General features: G+C 40.8%; 1 protein-coding gene across 1 annotated transcript; it reads right to left on the reverse strand.

The window, feature by feature from the left end:
* Positions 1-1,136: 1,136 nt before the first annotated feature.
* POPDC2 (popeye domain containing 2) lies at positions 1,137-24,747 on the reverse strand. Its single transcript, XM_007493736.3, has 4 exons — positions 23,797-24,747; positions 11,590-11,698; positions 9,723-10,119; positions 1,137-1,609 (listed from the first exon to the last, which is right to left on the reverse strand). The coding sequence occupies exons 1-4, from the start codon at positions 24,285-24,287 to the stop codon at positions 1,515-1,517; spliced, it is 1,092 nt and encodes a 363-aa protein (XP_007493798.2). The 5' UTR covers positions 24,288-24,747; the 3' UTR covers positions 1,137-1,514.
* Positions 24,748-25,503: the final 756 nt, after the last annotated feature.

Raw genomic sequence — 25,503 nt, forward strand, 5'->3', positions numbered from 1 at the left:
CAGTACTGGACTAGATTTGGAATATGTATTTTGGACCATATATTGAAGAATTTAATCTTAACTACATATATGCAATATTATATAAATCTATGACATTATAGAATAGAGCTCCCCAATTTCCCTACCTGCCTCTTGACCCTAAAACTATGACCAGACAGATGGGTCTTGCCCCCTGGGTGCTGAAATTTAGAGGGAGTCACTGTTAGGATTTTCAGTCTTTTGGCAGCATGAAAACTAAGTTTAACAGTTAACAACAATAACTGGTTAAAATATGAAGCCATCAGGTTTCTAACTTTCTCCTCCCAACAGCCATACTCACTTTAGCTTCTAACTATTCCAGTTCTGCTTCCTTACTGATAGAAGCCTCATGGCATACTGTCCTTTTCTCCTTCTACTCTCTTTTTTTAAACCTTTACCTTCTCTCTTAGAATCCACAGGTTCCAAGTCAGAAGAGAGGTAAGAGTTGCAATTGGGATTAAGTGACTTGCCCAGGGTCATACAGCTAAGAAGGGTCTGAGGCCATTTCTGAACCTAGGACTTCCTGTTTCCAGGTCTGACTCTCAATCTATTGAGCCTCCTAGCTGCCTCTCTTCTATCTTCTTTTAGAGGTAGTTAAAATAGTAGAAAGACTTGGAATTAGGAAGATGAGTTTGAATCTGGCTTCATACATTTCCTAGTTGTATGATCCTGGCCAAATCATTTAACCTCTGCCAGCCTCAGTTTCCTCAACTGTAAAATGCAGAAAGTAATACCCCCCCAGGTTGTGAAGATAAAATTAAATAATATTTGTAAAGTCCTTCGCACAGTGCTGGGTACAACATAGAGTTGTTGATATTCAGTTCTGTATGACTCTTTGTGATTCCATATGGGGTTTTCTTGGCAAAGATACTGGAGTGGTTTGCTGTTTCCTTCTCCAATGGGTTAAGGCAAACAGAAGCTACATGACTTACCTAGGGTCACACCACTAGTACATGACTTTTAGTCTTTTAGACTCCAGGCCCAGAGGATAATCCACAGAACCAACTAGCTGCCTCTACTTAAGAGGTGTTCATAGGTTCTTTCTTCTTTTTCTTTCCCTCTCTAAACCAAAAAACCATCACAGGTTAGAACTTACAGAGGTCTTGAGAACAAACTGGTCCAATCCTCCTATTTTATTGATTGGCCCAAAAAGGTCAAGCGATTTCCACAACTTTAGACAGCAAACCCACAACTGTGGTCACTACATGAAAAAGAAACATGAATCAAAAAAGACTTTGTTGACAGCTTAATCACATGGTACTTTCTAGGCATTTTAATTCAATGACCCAGAGGGAAGGAGTGGGAAGAATACAAAATGGCGCACATCAAGATCACTGTGAAGTCACACAGGTGCAGGAGTCTTGTGTGTCTCAAAGGCAAAGTGCAGTGAGTAACCCGGTGCATGAAAAGTCAGGAGGTCAAGTTTGTGAGTGGCCTCCTTGTGAAAATAAGCTTGTGTAGTCAGTGGGGCTGGTCGTCACAAGAACCATTGATCCCTAAAGTTCAGGGGTATGTGTTGGAGCCAAAGGGGCCTGTCCCTTTGAGCATTTGGCTTTAACATGAGGTTGACTCCTAAGAGGACTTCCAGAAGCTAGAAAGAGAGAAAAGAAAAAAAAAATCAGAACTGTAATTGCCAATAGTTAAGCGAGCTCCAACTGGAGAATTTGCTAGATTTTGTATATACTCTATCTACCCTTCTGTTTTCTACCTCAGTTGCCCACATTGTAACAGTCAAGATATAATGTTTTTAGCTAGCAAAATAGTTCATAGAACTATAACTAAAAGAAGCAATTTCAAAACCTAGTTGGTGGTATTCAGATTTTTTTTCCCTATCCTATTCAGAAACAGATATTTGGGCTGTATAGTAAACTCTGGGTTATTTGGAGACTTGATCTCTCAAATGTCCTCAAAATTATGTTAATCCAGCATGAACTTCGTCTATGATCAAGGTACTATTCCCATCTCTGTTTTCTATAGTCTCATTTTTTACTTTTTTTTTTGAGCAACACATGAGGGTCTATGAAATTAGAATATAAATGTGTTGGTTTTACTGTCATTGATGGAGAAGAGCTTGTCATGGATGTCATCACGGATATTTTCTTCTCTATTTTTTTTTGTCTATTTATTGTTCATCCACTTGCATCTTTAAATGCTCTTAGGATTATCTGGCTTCATTGGGTCCCATGCCAAACTTTCTATAAACACATTTTTCTCTTTCTTGTTTTTCTGAGATTTATAAGATGATATTACTCATATCTTTCCATCATCCTCTTATGTAAGATTTCACAAATAAGTTTATACTCTAAACCAATGTTGCCCTTGTCTACTATATTTCTCTGCTTATTAGATAAATTTTTGTGACCAAGGCAATTTCCAGGCTCTTTTGTTATCCACACTTTGGGGACAATTTTATGTTACAGTTTTTTAAAGAAATAGTAATAATCTATGTAGATGTCTGTTCCTTTATCCATTTTCCATTTCCAGATTTTAGTTACCGTGTCTAGACACCATAATTTCTTATTTTTATTCTTTTTTTTCAATTTGGTATTTTAAAATTGTTGCTCTAGTTAGTGGTCTAATTATGTATAGACAACTGATTTGGAAATAATTTCATCAGTAACCAGTCATTTCTCCTCTTTTAAAATAGAATCAATTTCATTATTTATGATATTATTTTCAAAGATATTTTGTTTCTTTTATTGTCAAAAATATTATAAGTATTTGACCAATTTTGTTTTTTACCCTTAAACTATATTTGTGTGTGTATACACATGTATACACACAGTTACACATTATATATGTATGCATGTATTTTTACTAGCCATCCTCTATCTCCAACTTTGTATTAAGGTCACAGAGGATCAATATATATGGTGATTTAATTTTGCAAGTCTTATTGAGGTTTTAGGCTCTTTTGGTCTCCCTCTCATGGGTGCTGACTTGCATTGGCTTTCTCATATTTGTGTGCTAACAGAAAAGATTCAAAACACAAATAAAGTTGCTGGAAATACTATTAGCAACTTCCTATCTGGTCTCAGTTTCTCTATCTGTAACATGAAGGCATAGGACAACATGAACTCTGAAGTCCCTTCAAGTATCTAATTTTGTTTTGTAGATACAAAATGCACATCACATAGAAGATTATGTCCCCAGAGTGATGTGTGCTAGATTTTGGTTACTGCTTCCTCCTCTTAAGTTGTAGGAAAAGATGAACACACAAAACTCTGGATAAAGACAATATTGGTGACAGGGCAGGATGCTTTGATGCTTTTTAAAAAAAACTTTAGTAGATGTCATGGAGTTCTAAGGACTCCTAAGTTTGAATCAACTGTAAAGTGATACTAACAGGTGCAGGATGATCGGGAATTCCAGCCACCAGGGGAGTGTGACATTCCAAGGTCACTAGATCTTATTTAGTGACATGAAGAACACCATTTCATATTGGAGAAAAACCCCATAGTAGCCCAAGCTCAGCCACTGAATGAATCATTGTAAGAAACAAGGATGTCACCTAATTATTCTTTTATAAAATTGAAACAATTATAATAGTTTTATTAATAACATGTATTTAGTAGTTTAAAGTTTTAGTAATTTTATTTAATATGCTATTTATTAAATATTTATTATTTTGTAATTATCAATATATGTTATTATAAATAAATTAGTTAATTATTAAATAATTTTATTGTGGCTTGATAATATTTATATAATATTTGTCTATTATGTATAAAAGTTATAATTTAGAATTTGTTTTATAAATAAAAATTTAAGTATTTAATAATAAGACTTTGAATAATTAATAGCATGTGTTTAGTACTTTATGATTTACAAAACACTGTACATATTATATCATTTGATCCTCACAACATCTCTGTGAGATGAGTTCTATTATTATGACCATTTTACAGGTGAGGAAACTGAGAGTTTAAATGACTTGCCCAGGATGACACAGTGAGTAAGTTCCTCTAATTTCAACATCCTATCCAACACCCAGAGGCCTCTTTGCTGAACACTTTAAAGGGATGAATGAATTTTAGGTCTGAAGAGGTCTTGAGGGACTACCCAATCTGGTGCCCTTATACTCAAGAAGAAAAAAATAAGGCCAAAAGAGGTTTGCAGAAGAAGGAAGAAGGAGGAGGAGGAGGTGGGTGGTGGAGGAGGAGGAAGTGGAGGGGGAGGAGGGGGGAGGAAGAGGAGGAGGAGGAGGAAGAAGAAGAAGAAGAAGAAGAAGAAGAAGAAGAAGAAGAAGAAGAAGAAGAAGAAGAAGAAGAAGAAGAAGAAGCAGAAGAAGAAGAAGAAGAAGAAGAAGAAGAAGAAGAAGAAGAAGAAGCAGAAGCAGAAGCAGAAGAAGAAGAAGAAGAAGAAGAAGAAGCAGAAGAAGAAGAAGCAGAAGCAGAAGAAGAAGAAGAAGCAGAAGCAGAAGAAGCAGAAGAAGCAGAAGAAGAAGAAGAAGAAGAAGAAGAAGAAGAAGAAGAAGAAGAAGAAGAAGAAGAAGAAGAAGAAGAAGAAGAAAGAAGAAGCAGAAGAAGCAGAAGAAGAAGCAGAAGAAGCAGAAGAAGAAGAAGAAGAAGAAGAAGAAGAAGAAGAAGAAGAAGAAGAAGAAGAAGAAGAAGAAGAAGAAGAAGAAGAAGAAGAAGAAGAAGAAGAAGAAGAAGAAGAAAGAAGAAGCAGAAGAAGAAGAAAAGTGACTCAGTGAAATTCATACAGTTGTAAGAGCCAGGTTTTGTGCCTGCTTCTACTGACTCCTAATTCAGCAATCTTTCCATGTTGTTATTTTTGTAGAATGTAAAGTAGGCCAACATGGTCACTGTAGAAGGAGGCTAGACAAGAACAATAAGAAAAGCTGAACATGAACAGAATGGAAGAAAGGAAGGGAAAGAAAGCATCAGGGTGGATCTAAGGTGCTCAACAAAGTGGCAACAGGCTTCAGGATTTGCTACTGAACCAAACCTCTTACATATCTCTCTCTGCTGATACCTACTGCTTTTGAGATATACATTTTATATCTACAAAATCAAATTATAGTTCTCAAACTTTAAGGAACTTTGAAGATCATCTAATCCAAGCCCTCATTTTGCCAATGAGCCAGAGAGGTGAGGTAATTTGTAGAGGTCACACAGCTAATAAGTAGAAAGACTGAGACTCCAAATGGCTCCAAACCCAACGTTCTTTCCCCCTTTCTTACTCAACCTCTCCTCCACAACTCTCCAGCTCGTTCTACAATAATTAACAGGTGTGATGATTATTATTTAGGTAATTTATCTCCTAAAATGTGCAATCGTTCATTAATCTCTGTAGCATAGTATAACCCTATCTTACTTTGAAGCCATGAATCTAGAGAAACATCACTCACTGATCCCCTTTTTGAGCAGAGAAATTTATGGATAGCATTTTTATAACTAGAAAGGAAAATATTCCTAGTGAAGAAAATTTAGAGAGTGAAAGTCCAGAAGTGAAAGTGACTTTGAGCTAGCCTGACCAGGATTGAGGATGTGTGGTGGGAATTAATGGGAAATGAGGTTCAAGGGGCAGGATGGATCTAGATACTGGAGGATCTTGAGATCTAAATAGAAAGATTTGTTTAGATAAGGTAATAGATACCAGTGTGCTGGGCAGGATGTGACAGCTCAAAAGAACTGATTATTAAATTTTCAGTGTATTTACACCTTAGAAATTGTCAAATGCTACAAATCACAGCTTAATTTATTGTTTTGTTCATTGTCTAGATTTAAGAAAATGATGGAAAATGTTAGTGATGCAGATTAAACTCAAAAGTACGTCTTGCTTCCTGAAGGACATCTCCTCCCCTCCAGCTCTCCCCACATCTTGACAATTGTTAAAATTGCACCAGAATACTCCTAGCAATAGGCAAAGAGGAGTTCTGTGTGACTGTGACCCAATTTTACCAGCCCTCAGTTTCCTCATTACTAATATGAGAGGGTTGGATTGGGTTGTCATCAAAGTCTCTTCTGGTTGGAGCATTCTATGACTCTGCACTGTTCACTCAAAAGTGTTTTCTGGGAGATGTACAATGGGATTTTCCTAAGGAAGACCCATGCAAGGTCTGGCTGTGACTAGGTAGAGTCCCTTGGGGAAGTATTAAAGCCTCCTGAGAGATCACTGTGAGATAATAAGCCAGCAAGTCTGGAATTCATTCAGCGGGAGCTTCTGGGGCACTGTCCCCTACTGGGAGAGGAAATCCCACGATCAGCCCCAGGCTTTATGAGATCCCTTTGAGGAAGTGCAACTGGGCCACCTTGATATGCGTAGTTTTCAGGGGAATGCCATCTTCTGATACACCTTAATTCACTAACAGGAGGCTCTGGTCATGGTGGTGTCCTGCTTCCTTCCTAAGGACAGTGGCCAACAGATCCTCCTCCCTCTCTTTGACAGTAAACTAGCCCAGCATTGTTGATCCTCTGTGGGATGGGTATTTTCCAAGTATAGAGACCATCCACCTCCATCCCTCCTCACACCCAAGGGACTTTTGGCATATTTCCGGTGCTAAACAAATAAGACAGCCTGCTCAAAATTAATGTCACTTTTTTCTGTTCAACTCATAGCATAGAGGAAATTCACCTCAGCCCTAATGGTAGCATCTAACGTTAAAAACAACTTTGCAAACCAAAGAGAGCCATCAGCCAGCCCGCTCAAGTGGTTAACCAGCCCATAACCCATAAACACAGGGACAGGAAATGGAGGAAACTCTCCACCAGTGCAGGACAGGAACACTCTTTGCAGCATGGGGTGTTAAACAGTGACCTAGAAAACTCAGAGATTAAGTGATTTGATGAGGGTCCCAGGCAGAGACAGGATGTAACTCCCATCTTCTCAGCTCCAAGATCTGATTTCTGTCTACTAAACCCCACTATAAATCACACACATGTGTCTATACACATGCACGTACATATATACAACACACACCTGCACACACATGTGTATACTACATGCAGGTGTAAGGTGTATATACACATGTTACAGGCATACATTGTGCACACACCAAATGCACAGTTATGGGTGACTATATAAGTAGACTTGTAACACTACATCATATCACAAATTACATGCAACCCACACATGTACATGTATGTTTAAATACACATAGATCATATGCACACAGAACACATGTATTGTGTGTATATTCAAGTATATACTTATAACACGATCACATTATAATGTGCATGCACATACATATTACAACATGTAGAATAAGGTAAATGCACAAGCATGCATATGCATAGGTTACATGACAAACTACACAATATATGCATGTTTGTGTGCACGTGCTACATACATGCAAGTTACACATGTGTAAACCACACACACATAGAACACAAGTGTATTGTGTTTATTTAAATATAGTCTTATGAAAGGGAAGATTTTACACGGAGTTGAAATGGAATGCTGGAGAAGCAGGCGGGACAGACAGGGCGCTTGGAATGGTTGGGGGCAGGGACTTCTGGGAACCAACGAAGGCTCTGAGGGAGTTCAGTTTTGAGCTCTGGAGTGAAACAGCTCCAATTCCCACCTCAGGATTGAAAGCCCACCACTTGCTGAGGATTTCCTGATCACAGCCAATGCCCACGGGGAGCCTGACTCTTAGCTCATTCCAGATGTGTGGGTGGGCTGGACCTTGAGCTGCCCTGCACGGTTTTACCCTGAAGCGGGGCTGAGTCAGTCCTGAAGCCTGACCGTCTCCCTCTGTGCCAGCTTCATCTAAAGACAATTGTTGTTTCTTTAAGAATTGATCAGGGTAGCCAGCGTGGGGGAGTCCAGAAGACAGAGGGGCGCCCAGGCCGGCCGGCTATTGGCCAAAGCCGAAGGGACGCAACATGAGCCTGTGCTTTTAGCCTGGGGATCTCCTGTTTGGCCTCTCCCCTAACCGCCCTTGTTGTCCCACCCCAGATAAATACTGTTGTTCGTAAGTAGCCGTCAGAGCTGTACAAGAGCAAAGGGAAGAAGGGCGGGCGAGGGGCTCCGGAGAGGCGGTTCTAATAGGTTCGGGTTACGCCAAAGCCTGAACCGGAAGCCGTTACTGTCTCGGACAGGCGACGTGACGAAAGGCCACGGAGGGGTGCGGGGGTGCGCCGAGTCCCAGCAACTCGCCAGTACTCTGCCCCAGGCGTGTCCCGGTTGGTTTACAGACTCCTGTTTTAGCTGGGCCTCCATCTCCCGGGATCAGGGGCAGAGGGCAGCGTCAGCTCCGTCCCGACAGCGGGAGAGCTCACCGACGCGCTCTAACTAACCAGGATGCCACCCTCCCAGGGGCGCCTCCTTTCTTCTTTGGAACACTTAACACTATCGCAGTATAATGCATAAACCCACATTACACACAGAATAAGGCACGTATAATCTAAGGATATTTACTACACTATATACATAAACACACACACATTACACACATAAATTATATACATGTAAAGTAAACGCATGTAGAGCACACAAGTATAATGTGGGTATATTCAAGTATATACAGATAGCATCATTGCATTATAGTTTACATGCATATACATGTCTGAATAAGGCAAGTGTATAAGTATGCATATGTAGGTATAGAGGTGTAGATTTACCATGTTACAAATTACACACATTTACACCTGTTTATGCACACACACATTACATACATGTAAATCACACACATCGAGTACACAGGTGTAGTGTGGGTATATTCAAATATACACATATAACACGATTGCATTATAATTTACATGTATATACACTACACACATATAGACCAAGACAAGTATATTATAAGGATGTCTATGTAGATATAGACGTATATATTGACTATACTATAAACTACATATATTTATACACATTACACGCATACATTATATACATGTAAATTACACACATGTAGAACACGCGTGTTATGTGCCTTTAGATACTTATAACACTATCATATTATAATTTACATGCCTATACATATATTACACACATGTGGGATAAGGCAAGTATATTATAAGGAGGTCTATGTAGAGATAGATGTATATATTTACTATGCTATAAACTACATATATGTCTACATATTACACACATAAATCATATGCATGCACATTATACACATAGGACACGTGTGTTGCATACATTTAAATATATGCAGATATCACATAATTTGCATGCACATACACGCTACACACGGAATTAGGCAAGTATATTATAAGGAGGGCTATGTAGATAGATGTGTAGATTTACTATGCCATAAATTACACACATACCTGCAGACTACACAATCCAGAATAGCCAACTATATCGGCTATGTACATACGTGTATCTATAACTACACCCGTATACATCAATATATCTGTTCTGGACTGCAGACAAAACTACTGTTCACCCCCTAGGAAACACTCTGAGAGAAACGGAAGAGCACGCAAAGCTGGGTTAGTCTCTTCACTGCGGAGCCCGTTAGGACGGAGCATCGCTAAGGCGAAACGCCTCTCAGATGCTTGGCGCCTGGTCCTTGCAAGCCAAGTGAACGCTAAGCTCTTGGCACAGCCGCGCAGCAGCCACGGCAAAGGCGGGCACGCCGAGCAGGGCCCCCTTCCTGGGGTGGCAGGTACTTACACGGGGGTCTCAAACCAGATGGCTGTGCCCATCTTAGAACTTCCCTCATCTCATATACTCCCCTTCACTCCCATAATCCATAAAGGATCCTGGCAACTCTGCAAAATCTTCCAACACAAGGCTGGTAGAGTCCTCACCGAGGCCATCGCTGCCCAGACGAGACGCCCTGGCCGGGCCAGGAGGGGCGGGACCCGAGGGAGCAGGGGCCGGGGGAGCTTTCTGGACGGTCGAGGTGGATACCGGGTGAGGCGGAAGGGCCGGTTCCTTACTCTCCTCGGCCTCTTTCTCGGCTTCGGGCTCTGAGGAAGAAGAGGCAGGACCCAGGACGTGATACAGGCTGGGGAGGCGGATGTCAAAGCGGAGGCCAAACTTGGCAAAGAGCTTGTCGTTGAGGGCGTACAGCTTCTCCGAGATGTCGTAGCCAAGCAGGGCCGAAAAAAGGCGAGAGATGTAGCGCTCTTTGGCCAAGAGGTTGTAGAGGGTCTTCCGGGGCCAGGAAATGTAAGTACAGTCTGTCTCGGCGGTCAGGGTGACCTGGGGGTGGCAGATGGCGCAACGAGAGGACCATTAGGCGAGGATTTCCCGGTGCCATGGACAGATGAATAGAAAATTACTTTGGGTGAAGATCGTGGGTGCTGCATTAACTTACCTAGGGTCTCGCACCAACCGATAAACATTTACTAAGTGACTACGATGTGTCAGGCACCGCGAAAAGCATTGGAGATACAAAAAAGGGGCCAAAGGCAGTCCCTGCCCTCAAGGAGCCTACACTCTAACGGGAGGGAGGAATAACCTGCAAAAGGGTCTATACAAGCTTTCCTGATCCTGTCACTACTCCGATACAGGCTCTCATCACCGCACACCTGTTTGCCTTCAAGGAACTTACATTCTATTTTGTAGAGAACAGATAGCTGCTCCGTGATGCTGGGCACCCAACCTCCGGGGGCTTTAGTCTGCTGGAAAAGATAATGGCAGACCACTCCAGGATCTTGGCTTTGGCTTTATGTTCTAAACCACTGTGGGTGAAGCGGAGGCAGGCACTGAAGTGGGGGAGGGCTGCTCTGTTCCCCCTCTTTCCAGTGCCCCAGGAACTTTTTGCATGCCCCACCCCTCTGTCAGGTCTGCTCAGAGCAAGCACTTTCTCCCTCAACTGGGGTAATCTGGGGAGGCTGACAGATATCATAAATTTGCCTTCTGGGCACTCAAACTGGGAAAAAGTTCAGCAACCTTGTTCTCTACAAAATAAATGCAAGGGTAAACAAAAATAAACAAATGATCAAATAAATAATAAATAAATGAGTGAATGACTAAATGACTAAATAAATAAATAAATGCAAGGGGGCAAAGAGGTGGCTCAGTGGATAGAGAGCCCTAGGTTGATAACTGACCTCAGATACTTCCCAGCTGTGTGATCCAGGACAAGCCATTTAATCCCCATTTTCTAGCCCTTACAGCTCCTCTGTCTTGGCACCAATACCAAGTATTAATTCTAAGATGGAAGGTAAGGATTAAAAAAAAAAGCAAAAATAAAATCAATGCAAGGTAATGGTGGAAGAGGGCTAGAAACTGGAGTAGAAAGAAGGGGCCAAGAAAGGCTTCCTAGAGTAGGCAGCATCTAAGATTCTCGAAGCATTTTACAAATATTATCCCATTGGTCCTTGCAAGGACCCTTGGAGGTAGGTGCTATTATTATCCCCATTTTATGAGATGGAGAAACTGAGGCTGAGAGAGGTTAAGTGAGGATTGTTACAGGGCTTCTGTTCCACCTAGCTGCCTGCCATATCTCAGCCTCAATAGGGTCATACAGATATCAAGTGTCTAAAGGCAGGATTGGAACCCAGGTCTTCATGCCTCCAAGACTCATGCCTTATCCACTACCCCTTGCTGTCTCTTTAGTAAATATTTAACAAATGCTTTTTTCATTCATTCAAACAATCAATCAACCAATTTAGAGATTATTTTAAATTATTCTGTAGCAACCATCCCAGTGGGCCTCCTAATTACCTGGAATATCCCTTCCTCCGATGGTTGCAATGATTCCCACTCTGGGGAGTCCATGAACTGGTAGGGGAAGACATAATGCAGAAACTGCCCATCCTGGCTCACACGAATCCTGAAGAATGGAGAGAACACAGGGATTAAGAAATCCAGATTCTAGTCCCACTTGTGCAATTTGGAGCACATCACTTAAATTTCAGCTTCATCATAAAAACTGCACAGGAAAGGGAAAACACATAATAAATGACCTTTTTTTAATGCCTTAAAGTTTGCAAAGTACTCTGCATAGTTATCTCAGTTCTGAGGAAGCACTACAAGTATTGTTGTCCTCATCTTATACATGAATTTAAGAAAGAGGAGGGGTAGGTATCAGGAAGACCTGGGTTCAAATCTAGCTTCTGACACTTTCTGGCTGTGGGACCCTGGGCAAATCACTTAATCTCCAGTGCTGAGCCCTTACCGCTCTTCTGCCTCAGGACCAATACACAGTTTTGACTCTAAAATGGAAGGTAAGGGTTTAAAAAAAATTGAGGGTGGGCTCAGTGTGCCTCAGGGCCTGGGGAGCTGCAAGCCCTGGCCCAGCCCAGAGGGAGGGCTGCTCCACTTTCTGGATGCATGGGTGGGGGAATGGCGGGGGTGGTGGTGCACATCAGGCATCTGGGGTGCGTGGGGCTACCACAGGAGCAGGAGATGAGGAGCGCATGAGTGGAAGGAGCGTGAGCTTGTTTACATGGACAGGCAGGCTGGCAGGGGGCAGTGCTGCTCTCACAGTACACCCCCCCGCCCCCACCAGCCAGCTGGGGAGGAGTGGGGCAGGGTGGGGGCAGAGCAGGTGGAAGATCCATTACCAGACACTTTTAGCACCCTAATAAATATAGCAATGGCTTTACTCACAATTTTTCCCTCTACATACTTTTGTGAGACCTTATTCTCAGTGTTAAATCATATCAAAACCAACAAAAGAAACAGACTGACAGATGAAGTTAGTAGCGCTTGCTTGGGCTTGAAGTGTACAAAATACCAACCTTCAATTGAAGATTTAGCCAATGAAATTCAACAACAAAAAAAGTCACTAATAGGCAGGTTAGTTAAAGAATTCCTCCTCCCCCTCACTCATCTTAGTTCACAGCACCCCACACAAGTTAAATAACATCAAGACCAACAAAAGAAACTGACTGAAGATGAACAAAACTTCCTGACTCCAGTCACTAAGCAGATAAGTTAAATAATTAGTTTTGGGTTTATTAAATACAGTTATATATTACAATTATACATTTTTGTTATTTAAACAATAAATATTATGAAATTATGTTTTGTTTTGTTTTGTTTTTCTCGAAGTGACACACCACCCGAGTTATGCTCAGTTTTTTGGCGAATTTTGACACACCCAGCTCAAAAGGTTGCTCATCACTGCTCCAGGGTTATACATAGCTATATTAAACAGGGATCTTCCAGAGGAGTCAATCCAGTCCTGACCCTATGGTTGAGAAGTTCAACATGGTGCTTCCTTATCTTCTCATTGCTCATGCCTTGCCAAACCTCAGCCCTGGATGACTCCCATTATCTGCCTCCTCTCCTCTCCCTGACCTAGGACTGAATAGCAAGCTAGCTGGGTCCACCTCAAAATGATGTACGTACGGCCCAGGTGTTCACCTTCCAGAATCCCCAAGAAAATTCCATACTTTTCCTGAAAGGTAACTACCCAGAATACCTTTGATTCTAACCTTAGGAGAAAGTGTATAGAAGATACAGAGGTGGAAGCCAAGCCAAGAAAGTAAAGCACACACAAAAAAAGTGAAAAAGAGGAGAAAGTAGATGATTTGGTATCTGGTAGGCTAGGAGCAACCTACAGGAGTCCTGAACTGTAGGGTATTGAGGACAATACAATTAGCAGTTAGGCTGGAGTGAACCTTCTGCTGTTGCTCCCCTCTATCCTGGAAATAGTGACCAATGACCTCCTTACCCCACAATTCTTTGCCACTACAAAAAAAAAAGCTGCTATACATGTTTTTGTACATATAGGTCTTTTCCCATTTTCTTTTGATCTCTTTGGGATACAGACCCAGGGGTGGTTACTGGTCAGAGTATTTATAGTTTTAGGGTCTTTTGGACATAGTTCTAAATTGTTATTCAGAATGGTTGGATCATTTCACCGTTCCTCCCATAGTGCTTTAGTGTCCCAATTTTCCCACATCTTTTCCAACATTTGTTATTTTCCTTTCCTGTCAGCTTGGTCAATTTGATAGATGTGAGGTGATACCTCAGAATTGTTTTAATTTGCATTTCTCTAATCAATAGTGATTGATATTTTTCATGTTTTTTTTTTCATTTTTCATTTAGAACATTTCTAGCTTAAGATAGAGTGATTTGTTCTTCTGAAAATTGCCTTTTCATACCCTTTAACCATTTGTTATTTGGGGAATGGCTTTTCTTCATTGTAAACACTTAACATGCTTACTGACAAAGTACCTGATCATTCCTCTTCAGTTTCTTTTGCTAGATTAATATTTATATCTCACCCTAAACTAAGGATGTACCTCCCGGGTTTTCTTTTCTCTCTATCCTGTCTCTCTATGATATCATGAGCTATGTGGATTTAATTACAATCCTTATGCAGATGTTCCAGCTCTAGAAACAAGGCTAGTTGCTCTCCTGAGCTCCAGTCCTGTACCACCAAGTGCCTATTGTACATTTAGAGCTGAATAGGTTGTAGGTACCCAAAACTCACCACGATCAAAATAGAACTCATTATCTTTCCTCTCTCCCAAACCTAACTTATCTGTTTCTGTGAAGAGTATCACCATCATTCCAATCATGCATTCACAATTTTAGAGTCATGTTTGGCTCTTCATTTTCTTTCCTTCTCTCCTCATACACAATCAGGTGACAAGCCTAAAGTATCTGCCTCTTCCCTCCCCTTTTCTCCCGTTACATGGCCAGCACTCTAGTTCAGATACTCACTACCTCTTCCCTAAATTATCATGAGCTTCCTAATTAGTCTCTTTGCCCTCAGTATTAGCCCTCTCCAATCAATCTTCTATAAAGCTGCCAAAATGATATTCTTAAAGTAGAGAGGTGCATGATATCATGAACCTGCTCAGGAAATTCCACTGGCTGCCTCTTGCTTCTAGGTTCAAATATCAACTCCTTCATTTGGCATTTAAAGCATTTCAAAGCCTTTGACAACCTGGCTCCAACCTTACCTTTCCAGTCTTACTAGATGTTACTCCTCTTCATAAACCCTTTAGTCCAGCCAAACTGACCATTTGCTATAGTTTACACACGAAATTCCATTTCTCAGCTCCATATTTTTGAATTCATGGTGCCCCCATGCCTGAATACATTTATTCTTTACTTTTACCTCTTAGAATCCTTAGTCCTCTTCAAAGCTCAGAGTCTTTCTTGACCCATCCAGCTCTTTGTACCTCCTCAAAAAAAAATCACCTTATGTTCATTTTGTGTGTATTTATATGTATGTATACATGTTGTCTCCTCTCGTACCAAAGATTCTTAGTCTTTTGTGTCATGGATCCCTTTAGCAGAATTTGAACCCCTTCTCAGAACCACTTTAAAAAAATTCAAGACTGAAAGAAATGCTACCTCTGTAGACATACATTTAAAAAAACCTTCTCATAGTTTTACTTTTTAGGCTTTAAGTGGGGCCCCATTGTGGAGAGGGGTTATGTTATGTTTTGTTTTGTTTTGTTTTGTTTTGTTTTGTTTTTGGTAACTACCAATATTACAAGTCAACACAAATGACAAATTTAGATCTACTTCCCCTCCTACTGATGACCAACTGCTCAGATTTTGCAACCCAGGCTTAAAAATGAACCTTCTAATTGTGCTGCCTTCTGTAAATGTTTATGTGACTAGGGCCAATTAGAACCCTGAGCTCAGGCTATGTATCCGTAACTCATTTGTTGAAAAAATGAAGCCTTTCAATGTTGTCGAATTAAATGAATTGAATTGCTAAAAGAATGAAATATGGAAAGAATAATGGATTTTTATGTTATAGGGAGGCACCAGGAGCTGGTGAGTCAGAAAAGGCTGCTGTGTAGGAGGTGACATTTGAATTGAGCTTTAAAGGAGACTAAGGATTCTCATAGGCAAAGGAAAGAGTTAAGTGCATTTCAGGCAAGGGGAGACAGCCTATGCAAAGACATGGAGATGGGAAATGGAACTTCAAGTGGAAGCTGGCAAGAAGGCCAGCTTGGCTAGACTAAAGAGTATAGGAAGAGGAGTAATATCTAGAGACTAGACTGGGAGTTTGGAGCCAGGCTGCAAAAGACTTTAAATGCCAAATGGAGGAGTTGGTATTTGATCCCAGGGGCAAGAGGCAACCACTTACTGAGTAAGATCATGACCACATGGTCTCACCTCTGTGATTTAGGAATATCACTTTGGCAGCTGTGTGGAAGATGGATTGGGGAGGGAAAAATAGAAAGCTCTTAAGATTACTCATAATTTGTAAGATAATTGTGACAATTTATAATTCAGCTACATGACACAGTGGATGGAGTACAAGCCTTAGAGTCAGGAAGACATTTACTCATACATTTACTAGCTGGGTGACCTTGGGCAAGTCACTTCACCCTGCTTGCCTCAGTTTCCTCATTTGTAAAATGGTTTGGGAGAAGGAAATGACAAACCACTCCAATGTCTTTGCCAAGAAAACCCCAAATGTTGTCATGAAGAGTTCAGCTCAACTGAAAAAAAAAATGAACAAATGATAATTCAGGGGAGAGGTGATGAGTACCTGAGCTAGAGCACAAGCCTTGAGAGTGAAGAAAATGCGATGGAAGTAAGAGGTGTTGCAGAGGTAATTTTGAGGAGACTTGTCGCCTGGTGGAGGGAAGAAGGAAAGTGAAGACGGTGCTGAGATTGTGCATCTGCATCACTAGAAAGATGGTGCCTGGCACATAGTAAGTACTTGCTTGTGTTGATTGATTGATTTAAGGTGTTAGATGAAATGGCCTGTAAGGCCATTTTTAGCTCCAAATCTATTGCTTGGTGATATTAATTGGGTAAAAGAATCCATTTGACTATAGTGCTGTGTAAGGAATGATGAACAGGATGATTTCAGAAAAAGCTGGAAAGACCTACATGGACTGCAACAGAGTGACATAAGCAGACCCAGGAGGACAGGAACAGCAATATTGTAGAATGATCAAATGTGAGAGACTTTGATATTATCAGCAATAAGATGATCCAGGACAATTCTGGGAGACTTATGAAAATGAAAGCTATTCATCTCCAGAGAAAGAACTGCTAGAGGCAGAATGCAAATTTATTTGGGTATATATTTTAGGGTTACTCACTTACAAAAATGAATAATATGGAAATACATTCTGTGTGATAATACACATTTAACCCAGATTCAATCACCTACTGGCACTGGCAGGGGGAAGGAAAGGGAGGAAGGGAGATAAGTTCAATCATATAACTTAAGAAAACTTGTGTGGAAATTCGTTATTACATGTAACTGGTTTAAAAAAAAGAATCCACTTGATTATTCCTGGAGATAATTAGCAATAGCATAAAGCCTTCAAATGCATGTTTGGGCTTTTTATTTATTTATTTATTTATTTTCACAAAGAGGGTTTGTTAGAGTCAAGAAAATGAATTGTTGCAGGGCGAATAATCCTGGAATTGGTAGAATATGAAGGAACCAGGGAGGAAGGGAGAGGTGAAAATGGGCTTTAGCAGGTTTGAACAGGTACATGTACATGTAAAGATGGGCTGATTAGAAAGCCATGGAGATGAGGACAGAGACAGGGAGATGTGAGGAAGCAAAGGGGGCAGGAGGGAAAGGAGAGATAAAAATGACCTTCAGGTCAGATTTTGAATTTTAGATCTGCAGTCCAGCAGGGTGAGTTTCACCCTACTCTATCCCTTTCCCTTAGCTTTGCTAATAACTCTGTATTGGCTCCTTCTCCATCTCCTTTAGGAGTGGGAACAGACCCCCAAATACCTCAAAGATTGATTCGCTTTATTAATGATACCTTATATTTCATGTGAGTTCAGTTCAGTCATTTTCCAGTCATGTCCAATATTTCATGATCCCATTGGAGTTTTCTTGGCAAAGATAGTGGAGTAGTTTGCCATTTCCTTCTCTGGATCATTTTACAGATGAGCAAACTGAGGCAAATAGGGTTAAGTGACTTGCCCAGGGTCGCTCTGCTAGTATCTGAGGCCAGATTTTAACTCAGGTCTTCCTGACTCCAGTTCCAGGGTTCTATTTCCTGTGCCACCTAGCTTGTCTTATTAAATGTGAACTGAACTATAATTGGACACTTTTGCTCCCAGAACAAGCACGTCCAAGATAAGCATGAAGGAAAGATGCAGAACTGTTTATCTGGAGTGTGGGCCAGGGTTTAGGGATGCCAACTACCTGATGGCTTCTATTTAAACTGATTATTCTTAATAATTGGGTAAAAGCTCAGTTATTTCAAGTACTGTCAGCATCCCCCAAATTTTGGTGCTCTGCTGTGAATTCTCAGTTTTCCCTCCTTAGTATTAGCTCTGCACATTAATACAATTATCTAATAAAATACAGATATTCAGATACATACATAAACAGTATAACATAAGACATCACATAAAATACAAATTTGTACTTCTATTCTCAAAGGGATGATGAGTCCAATTATTCCCTTGTTCTAGTCACGGAAAGCCACAATACCCTATTTAATACTTCATTAGTTCGTCATCTCTGTAATTTCTTCAGGGTAGGTTCTTCACTCCAGTGACTCATCTCTCTATGACTTAGTAGCCCATTGATTTCATGAGTTAGGACCAAATACATTTTTCACTCATGGAAATGACCTTGTGGCCTCAAAAAAGGGAAATTTACTTGGCTTCCTCTATGATTCATTTTTTCAAATCAAATATTCAAGTTTAAAAAATGTTAATGGTGTCTAATATGCTAAGGGGAAAAAAAAACACTTCAACATTACCCAATAAGAGTCATGGTGGGGGGGAAACCCAAAGTAGAAAATTTTTATAAAAAGAGGGAATGACTTCAAAGTTTGAGGTAGTTTCACCAAATAAGCATGAGGGATGGGATTCTTTCCCTCTAACTATGGCTGAGAGCAAAAGAAAGCAGGATTTTTTTTTTCTAGCTCAGGGATTTAGATAAAGAGGGAAGAACACTAATATTAAAATGCCTGGAATAAAAGATCCAAAGGAGAAAGTCTCATTTTACAGATAGGGAAACTGAGACCTAGAAAGGATTCAAACTCAAATCCTGGGTCTCTAGGCTCAACACTTTCCACTGCACCATTGTATTTTTGTTTGTTTTTTTGTAGCTTTTGCACATTGGTCTGGGAACTTAACTATAATTGTTCAAATTTTTTTTGCATTGGTAAAAAGCTCCAAACAACTGATTTACAAATACATTGGGAAGTGTCCTCTCTCCCTAGAAAGTTATTTGGTGAGTTCAAGGGACTGTTAGGGTGGTAGAAAATTATGGGGGAAAGAACCCCGACTTAGTTCAAAGAGACTTGGGTTACCTACTTACTAGCTATGTGACCCCTGGAGGTCACTTTTTATTGTTTAGTCATTTTTCAGTTGTGTCCAACTCTCTGTGAACTCATTTGGGGTTTTCTTGGCAAAGATACTGGAGTGGTTTGCCATTTCCTTCTCCAGTTTTTTACAGATGGGAAAACTGAGGCAAACAGGATTAACTGACTTGCTCAGAGTAACACAGCTAGCAAACTAGATTTGAACTCAGGAAGAGAAATCTTCTTGCTTTCACACCTGGAACTATATCCATGTGACACCTACAAGTCACTGAAAATCACTTAATCTCACTAAATCTAGATGCCTCAACTGCACAATAGGGATTATTTTTTGATTACCTACTTCATCAGATGGTTATAAAGAAAGTAATTTATAAGTTGGTCATGGGGGCAGCTAGGTGGCACAATGCATAGAGCACCAGCCTGGAATCAAGAGGACCTGGGTTCAAAACTGGCCTCAGACATTCCCTACCTGCATGACCCTAGACAAGTCACTTAACCCCATTTGCCTAGCTTTTGCCCTTTTTTCTTAGAATTTCTCCTAAGACAGAAAGTAAGAGATTTTGTTTTTTAAAAAGGTTGTACAGTGCTCTAGGCACTGTAGTATAGTAAATCAGGACCCAATCTTAGGAAGATGTGGGTTCAAATCCTACCTCTACCCAAGCTGGCTGTGAGACCCAGAAATTAACCTTTCATTCTGCCAGGCAATTTTCTCAGATCATAAATTACAGAATAATCACTGATCTGCACTGTCACAAGGGAATTTTCTATGCCAATAGTGTTAAACTCACATAGAAATGGGGACCACTAAATCGTGCAATCACTGTGGGCCACATATTAACTCAGTTGTAACACATAATATTATTATGTTTTAGTGGATTTTTATTTATGTTGTTAAGTATTTCCCAATTACATTTTCATTTGATTTGGACAGTATCTGGGAGTTCTGGGAGCCCTGTAGGGGCTGTGGACCATGCATTTGACATCTTTTTCCTACACCAGTGAAAATAAAAGTCTGGTCCAATCTGCCCATCTCCACCCTGTGTTGTTCTATGCCTGTCTAGGTCCAACCAAACAATTTTATTAGATCCTTTATCCCACGTTAGTGCTGATATCAGACATATCAGACAGGTATGTATCAGATCATACATATCAGTGTATGATCACTAAATGTTAAGTGATGATGGATAGTCCCATCTAGCTGTGAAATGGCTTAATCATGCAGTTTGATAAAAGACTACACAGTTTTCCACCTCTAAACTGATCATGGGATTTTTGTTGTGATTGATCTTGACAAAAAACCATTTCTAACCAGTTTGCTTAAAGGTCTACCATTTAATGAGCTATGTATTTTTATGAAACTCTTAGTGGAACAATGATGAATATCATGAATCTTCTTCTCTTGAATATCAAGCAGTTCATAGGTTTATGGATTTGCAGCTGGGAAGGACCTCAGAAGCCATCTAGTCCAACCCCTTCCTTCATTTTGCTGATGAGGAAAGAGAGGCTGAAGGACTTTCCCAGAGTCACACAGCTAATAAATAGTAGTTCAAGTCAACAAACATTGTTTAAGCACCTAATATGTGTAAGGCCTTAAACTAGGTACTGAGGATACAAAGACAAAAAAAAAAGGGATAGTCTCTGGCCTCTAGACATTTATAGTCCCCTGGAAAGATACAACATGTAAATACAGAGAGATAGAGGAGAGAAAGAGCATTATTGACTAGGGAGATCAGGGAAAGCTTTAAGCTAAAGGGGGAAAGGAAGATAAGGATGCTGCAAGGCTAAGATTCCCGCAAAATCAGAGTAGTCAGGGGGAAAATAAATCTAAATCTACAACAAAGGCAAAGTACTTCATAAGGAAAAAGTTTGGAGAAGGAAAATTTTGTAGAAGGGAAAGTCCAGAGCTATGATTTCAGCAAAAAAAAAAATTGGATAACATGTAAAAGATCTTGGAAAGCTTAGAGTACTATCTGCAGATTAGGCTGCAGTAGTAGTAGAAATAGTAGTTATTTTGTTGATTTAGGGAGCTCCTGGGGAGTAAACCCTCTCTACTGTATTTTCTCCTTGGACTTTCAGACCACTGCTTGGCCAGTGCCCTTCCTAGATTTTTATGGAATAGTTGCTGGGAGTGGGAGGAGGAAGAGTGCTGGGCTGTAATGCTTCCTCACACTCCTCTGCCTTTGTCTTTTCCCTCTAGAAATCCCTCTTCCAATGCAGATCTGAAATTGTTTGACAATTTAAAGTTTTAGGGAGTCGCTTGAGGCACTAAGAAATTAAATGACTTGTCCATGATCACCCAGATAATATATGTCAAAAGTGAAACTTAAATTTAGCTTTTCCGGAATCCAAAGCCAGTTCTCTATTCTCTATGCCCTACTGACTTTCAAATCCATTGTTATTGCTCTTATTTTGTTACAATTGATGTTACTATTATTATTTGTTTTCTTAACTAAAATGTACATGGTCTATCTCACCTGAGTACCTTGCCCCTTTATCCTAATTCTATTCATATCCAGCCAGTCTTCACCCAGAGGCCACCCCCACCTCTGCCTTTACTGCTTCTGCCTCTAGGATGCTAAACAATGGGAGAAGTGGTCCACTGCATTGAGTGGGAACACTACAAATTTATGGCAACTCAACCCTTACTTCTGCTTAGCAAAACTTTCATTGTTTCCTGATTGACGCACTCTCCTCCCCAAAACAGCTTCTGTAAAACTTCCCCTTTCTCCTTGCAAGCTCACCCCAACTCCCACACTCTTGTTTCTCATCTGATGACGTCCTCTCTTCTTCTGCTAAGAAATAATTGTGGACAGATCCAACCATTTCAGTTGCAATTATGGCCAAAGGGGCTATACAACTGAGTATACTTTTTGGCTCAACAATACCGCTCTTGTTTATTTCTGAAGGTGATCAGGGAAAAAGGAAAAGAACCCATATGTTCTAAAATATTTCTAGCAGCTCTCTTTGTGCTGGCAAAGAACTGGAAAGTAAAGGAATATCCATCAATTTGGGGGATGGCTGAATAAAATGTGTCATATAATTATGATGGAATTCTACTGCACTATAAGAAATGACTGAGCAGGTTAATTAAAAAAAAATGGAAAGATCTACATGAAATTTTAAAGAGTGAAATGAATAGAACCAAGAAAACATTATACACAGCAACAGGTGTTGTTTAAGTTTGCCTCTAGAGAAAGAACTGATAATTACAAACAAACAAGATATAGTATTATTATACACATACATATATCTTTCTTTAGTAGAGATATTTTGTTTTATCAATACATGTAATAACAAATTTCTGTATAAGTTTTCTGAAGTTGTATGATCCAAATTGCCTGCCTCCTTCACTTCCCTCTTCTTTCCCAGAACTGGCAAGCAATTCAATCAGGGTTATACATGTATTATCATGCTAAACATGTTTGCATATTGTTCATTTTTGTAAGAGTACTCATATAAAACCCAACCCCCCAAATAAAAATCCAAATAAACATATAAAAAATCAGATGCTTTCATCTGCATTCCGACTCCAACAGTTCTTTCTCTAGATATGGATAGCATTCTTTTCATAAGTCCCTCAGAATTGTCCTGGATCATTGTATTGCTGTGATTAGCTAAGTCTACCACAATTGATCATTCCACAATATTGTTACTATTATACTGTCATATCTTTTTGTCAAATGATGCTTTCTCTAGTGTGGAGGAGGGAAGGGAGGAAGGGAGGAAGTTACCTGAATGTTTTAATGTAACAAACAAATAAATACATTTTAAAAAGAAAGAAAGAATATACAGGCAATTTGTTTTCTTAACTTCATGAACTCCTTTAGCTTTCCCCATTTGGAACCTCTTGGAACTTTGGAACCTCTCTGCATATTTACTTATCCTCTCCATCTTTGCTCCATTCTCTGAGGAAGAGGTAGCTTTGCCAAAGATAAGCCTTTGGTTTGTGCCCTCAACCCTAACCCTTCCCTTTCCTTCCTAGAGCTTACCATCTCCATCCTTTCATGCCTCTCATCTTATGTCCCCCCTCCAAAATTGGCTCCTTAATCACTATTTAATTATTATTTCCTTGGGTACAGAAATAATAAAGGGGTCTCAAGTCAGGAAGACTCATCTTCCTGAGTTCAATATGACTTCAGACACAGGGATGACCCTGGACAAGTCACTTAATCTTGTTTACCTCAGTTTCCTCATTTGTAAACTGAGCTGGAAAAGAAAATGGTAAGCCACTTCAGTACCTTTGCCAAAAAACCCAAATAGGGTCCTGAAGAGTAGGAAGTGATTGAAATAACTGAACAACAACACAACTATCATCGTCATATCATTTCATATAAAATCTTTGAAGATAAGAGATTCATTCTTGTTCTTATAGCCCAAGAACATAGCAGCAGAGTACATGGAACATAGTAGGCATTTGCCTATTGTGTTTCTCACATATCACTAAATCTTTCACGGTCACACCGCCGGTAAATAGCAAAGCCAAAACCTCTGCCTCCAAATACAATGTTCTATGATTCCAGATGCCACTACCTGCCCTTCGCGGGAGAGGTTCTGAAGTCCCTTCAAGGAAAGGGAACAGGTTGGAAAAGGAGACTTATCAGCTCTGGGAGGGGGGAGGAAAGAGAGGACGGAGAGAATGGAAAAATATTCCAAAATAAAAAACATTTTGTTAAAGAAAAAGGAGACTTGCCTGCCTTCAAGCAACAGGGAAAGGCGGTTGATAGGTGTCTCCCCTTCCACAGCATACGTCTGCTCCGTGGCTAAAGCCAACACTCGACCCTCACAGCAATGGACAATTTCTTTGTACGTCTGCCGGGGTACCTGTAAGGGCATGTACAGGGTCTTGTACAGGTGGTCGAACTCTTCCAGGAAGATGTCCTTCCGCAGTTGGTACACCAAGTGAGCCAGCTGGGTCAGGCAGACAATGGCCAGTAGGAAACTCCAGACGAAGATGTCCAGCCCGCAGGCGAAAAACCAGCCCCAGAGTGCATAGCACAAGAAGCCAGTCGCTAGGAAACTGAAGAGATAGAAACAGCCATAGACACCACTTCCCGCCATGAAGCCCAGCAGTAAGAAGCAATTGGCCAGGTGATAAAGCGCCCCTTCCAAATCCTGCCTCCAGCGTTCACAGAGGGGCGCCTGCCAAAGGAACTGGTCCGAGATCGTGGTGTTGGGACCCATCTTTCAGAGGGCTCTGCTCTCTGAGTACTTGACTTTAAAACCGCCCCGACATGGGAGATCCAGAAAATAAAGGAATCGGCCTCTAAGAACTTTCTCACCTCCTGGCAACTGGCTGGTCCACCTCTGACTGCCTTCTTCGGGGGGAAAATGTCAGCCCAGTTTGGGAGTTAAAGGCACAGCAGCTTCCCAAGCCTGGGAGATAAGGGGGCTTTTTTCTCCTTGGCACTTTGTGCCGGCCCTTCCCACTGTGGCCCTGGGGGATCTCTGGCTACAAGCCCCTGGCGACGCCACCCAACTGCTCGAATTGGAAGAAAAGAAAAACCCAAGAAATTTGCATCAGAAAAAAAAAAAATTATGGCCCGTGTCTGAGATTTCTCCAGGTTATTGAAGGAAGCCAGGCTCAGGCTGTTCACTGCTTCACAGGAGGGAGAGTAAGGGGAGAGAGAGTGAGAGCATTCCCACGTGTTTCACTTGGAATGCCTATCTCCTGGCCACGGAAATAGGAGTGACCCCACATGGATACCATGTTTGGAATTAGAATGCAAGGAGCAGGGACGGTGAGAAAAAGCAGGGACCAGTAGGACAGGCGGACAGGCAGGCAGGGCACTTAACATAGCTCAGGAAAATTAGATAAGCCCATAGCCTAAGAGAGGGGGGAAAGGGTTAGAAGGGAATAGAAGTAGCCCCTTTATTTAGAAACTAGTGAAGCACACCTACTCTCCATTAGGAATCTCATGGCTTTCAGCGCTGAGGTTAATAGGAGTTTGAATTAAAATTGGCCCAAGCTTGTAGGAATGCCTTCCCATGATAGGAAGGTTATTCCAGAATATAGCTATACATTTTAACTGATAGTTTATGAGGGGGGGAAGGGGGACTGAGAAACCATTGTTTACGTAGTCTAGTCTACCCAGTATCCCCATGAGGGTGACTGAATGCCTCTCCTGAGATAATATAATAGAGGAAAGAGAATATTATGTTTGCTAATGCATTACAAAAATATGAGATTATTGGGGGGGGGGGTAGAGGGGGACTGTGTTGTCTCGTGCAATCTAGTAAACTTACTTAAATTCTACCTCAGTTGAATTGTCAGCATCACTGACAAATAGTGATTCTAGTGGCCAGAAGATAATAGGAATATAGAATTTAGGACTGGAACGAATCTTAGAGATGATGCTTCTAGACTGATCCCTTCATTTTCCCCACATGTCTGCTGCAA

The sequence above is a fragment of the Monodelphis domestica genome, chromosome 4, assembly GCF_027887165.1.
Source record: "Monodelphis domestica isolate mMonDom1 chromosome 4, mMonDom1.pri, whole genome shotgun sequence".
Lineage (NCBI taxonomy): Eukaryota > Metazoa > Chordata > Mammalia > Didelphimorphia > Didelphidae > Monodelphis > Monodelphis domestica.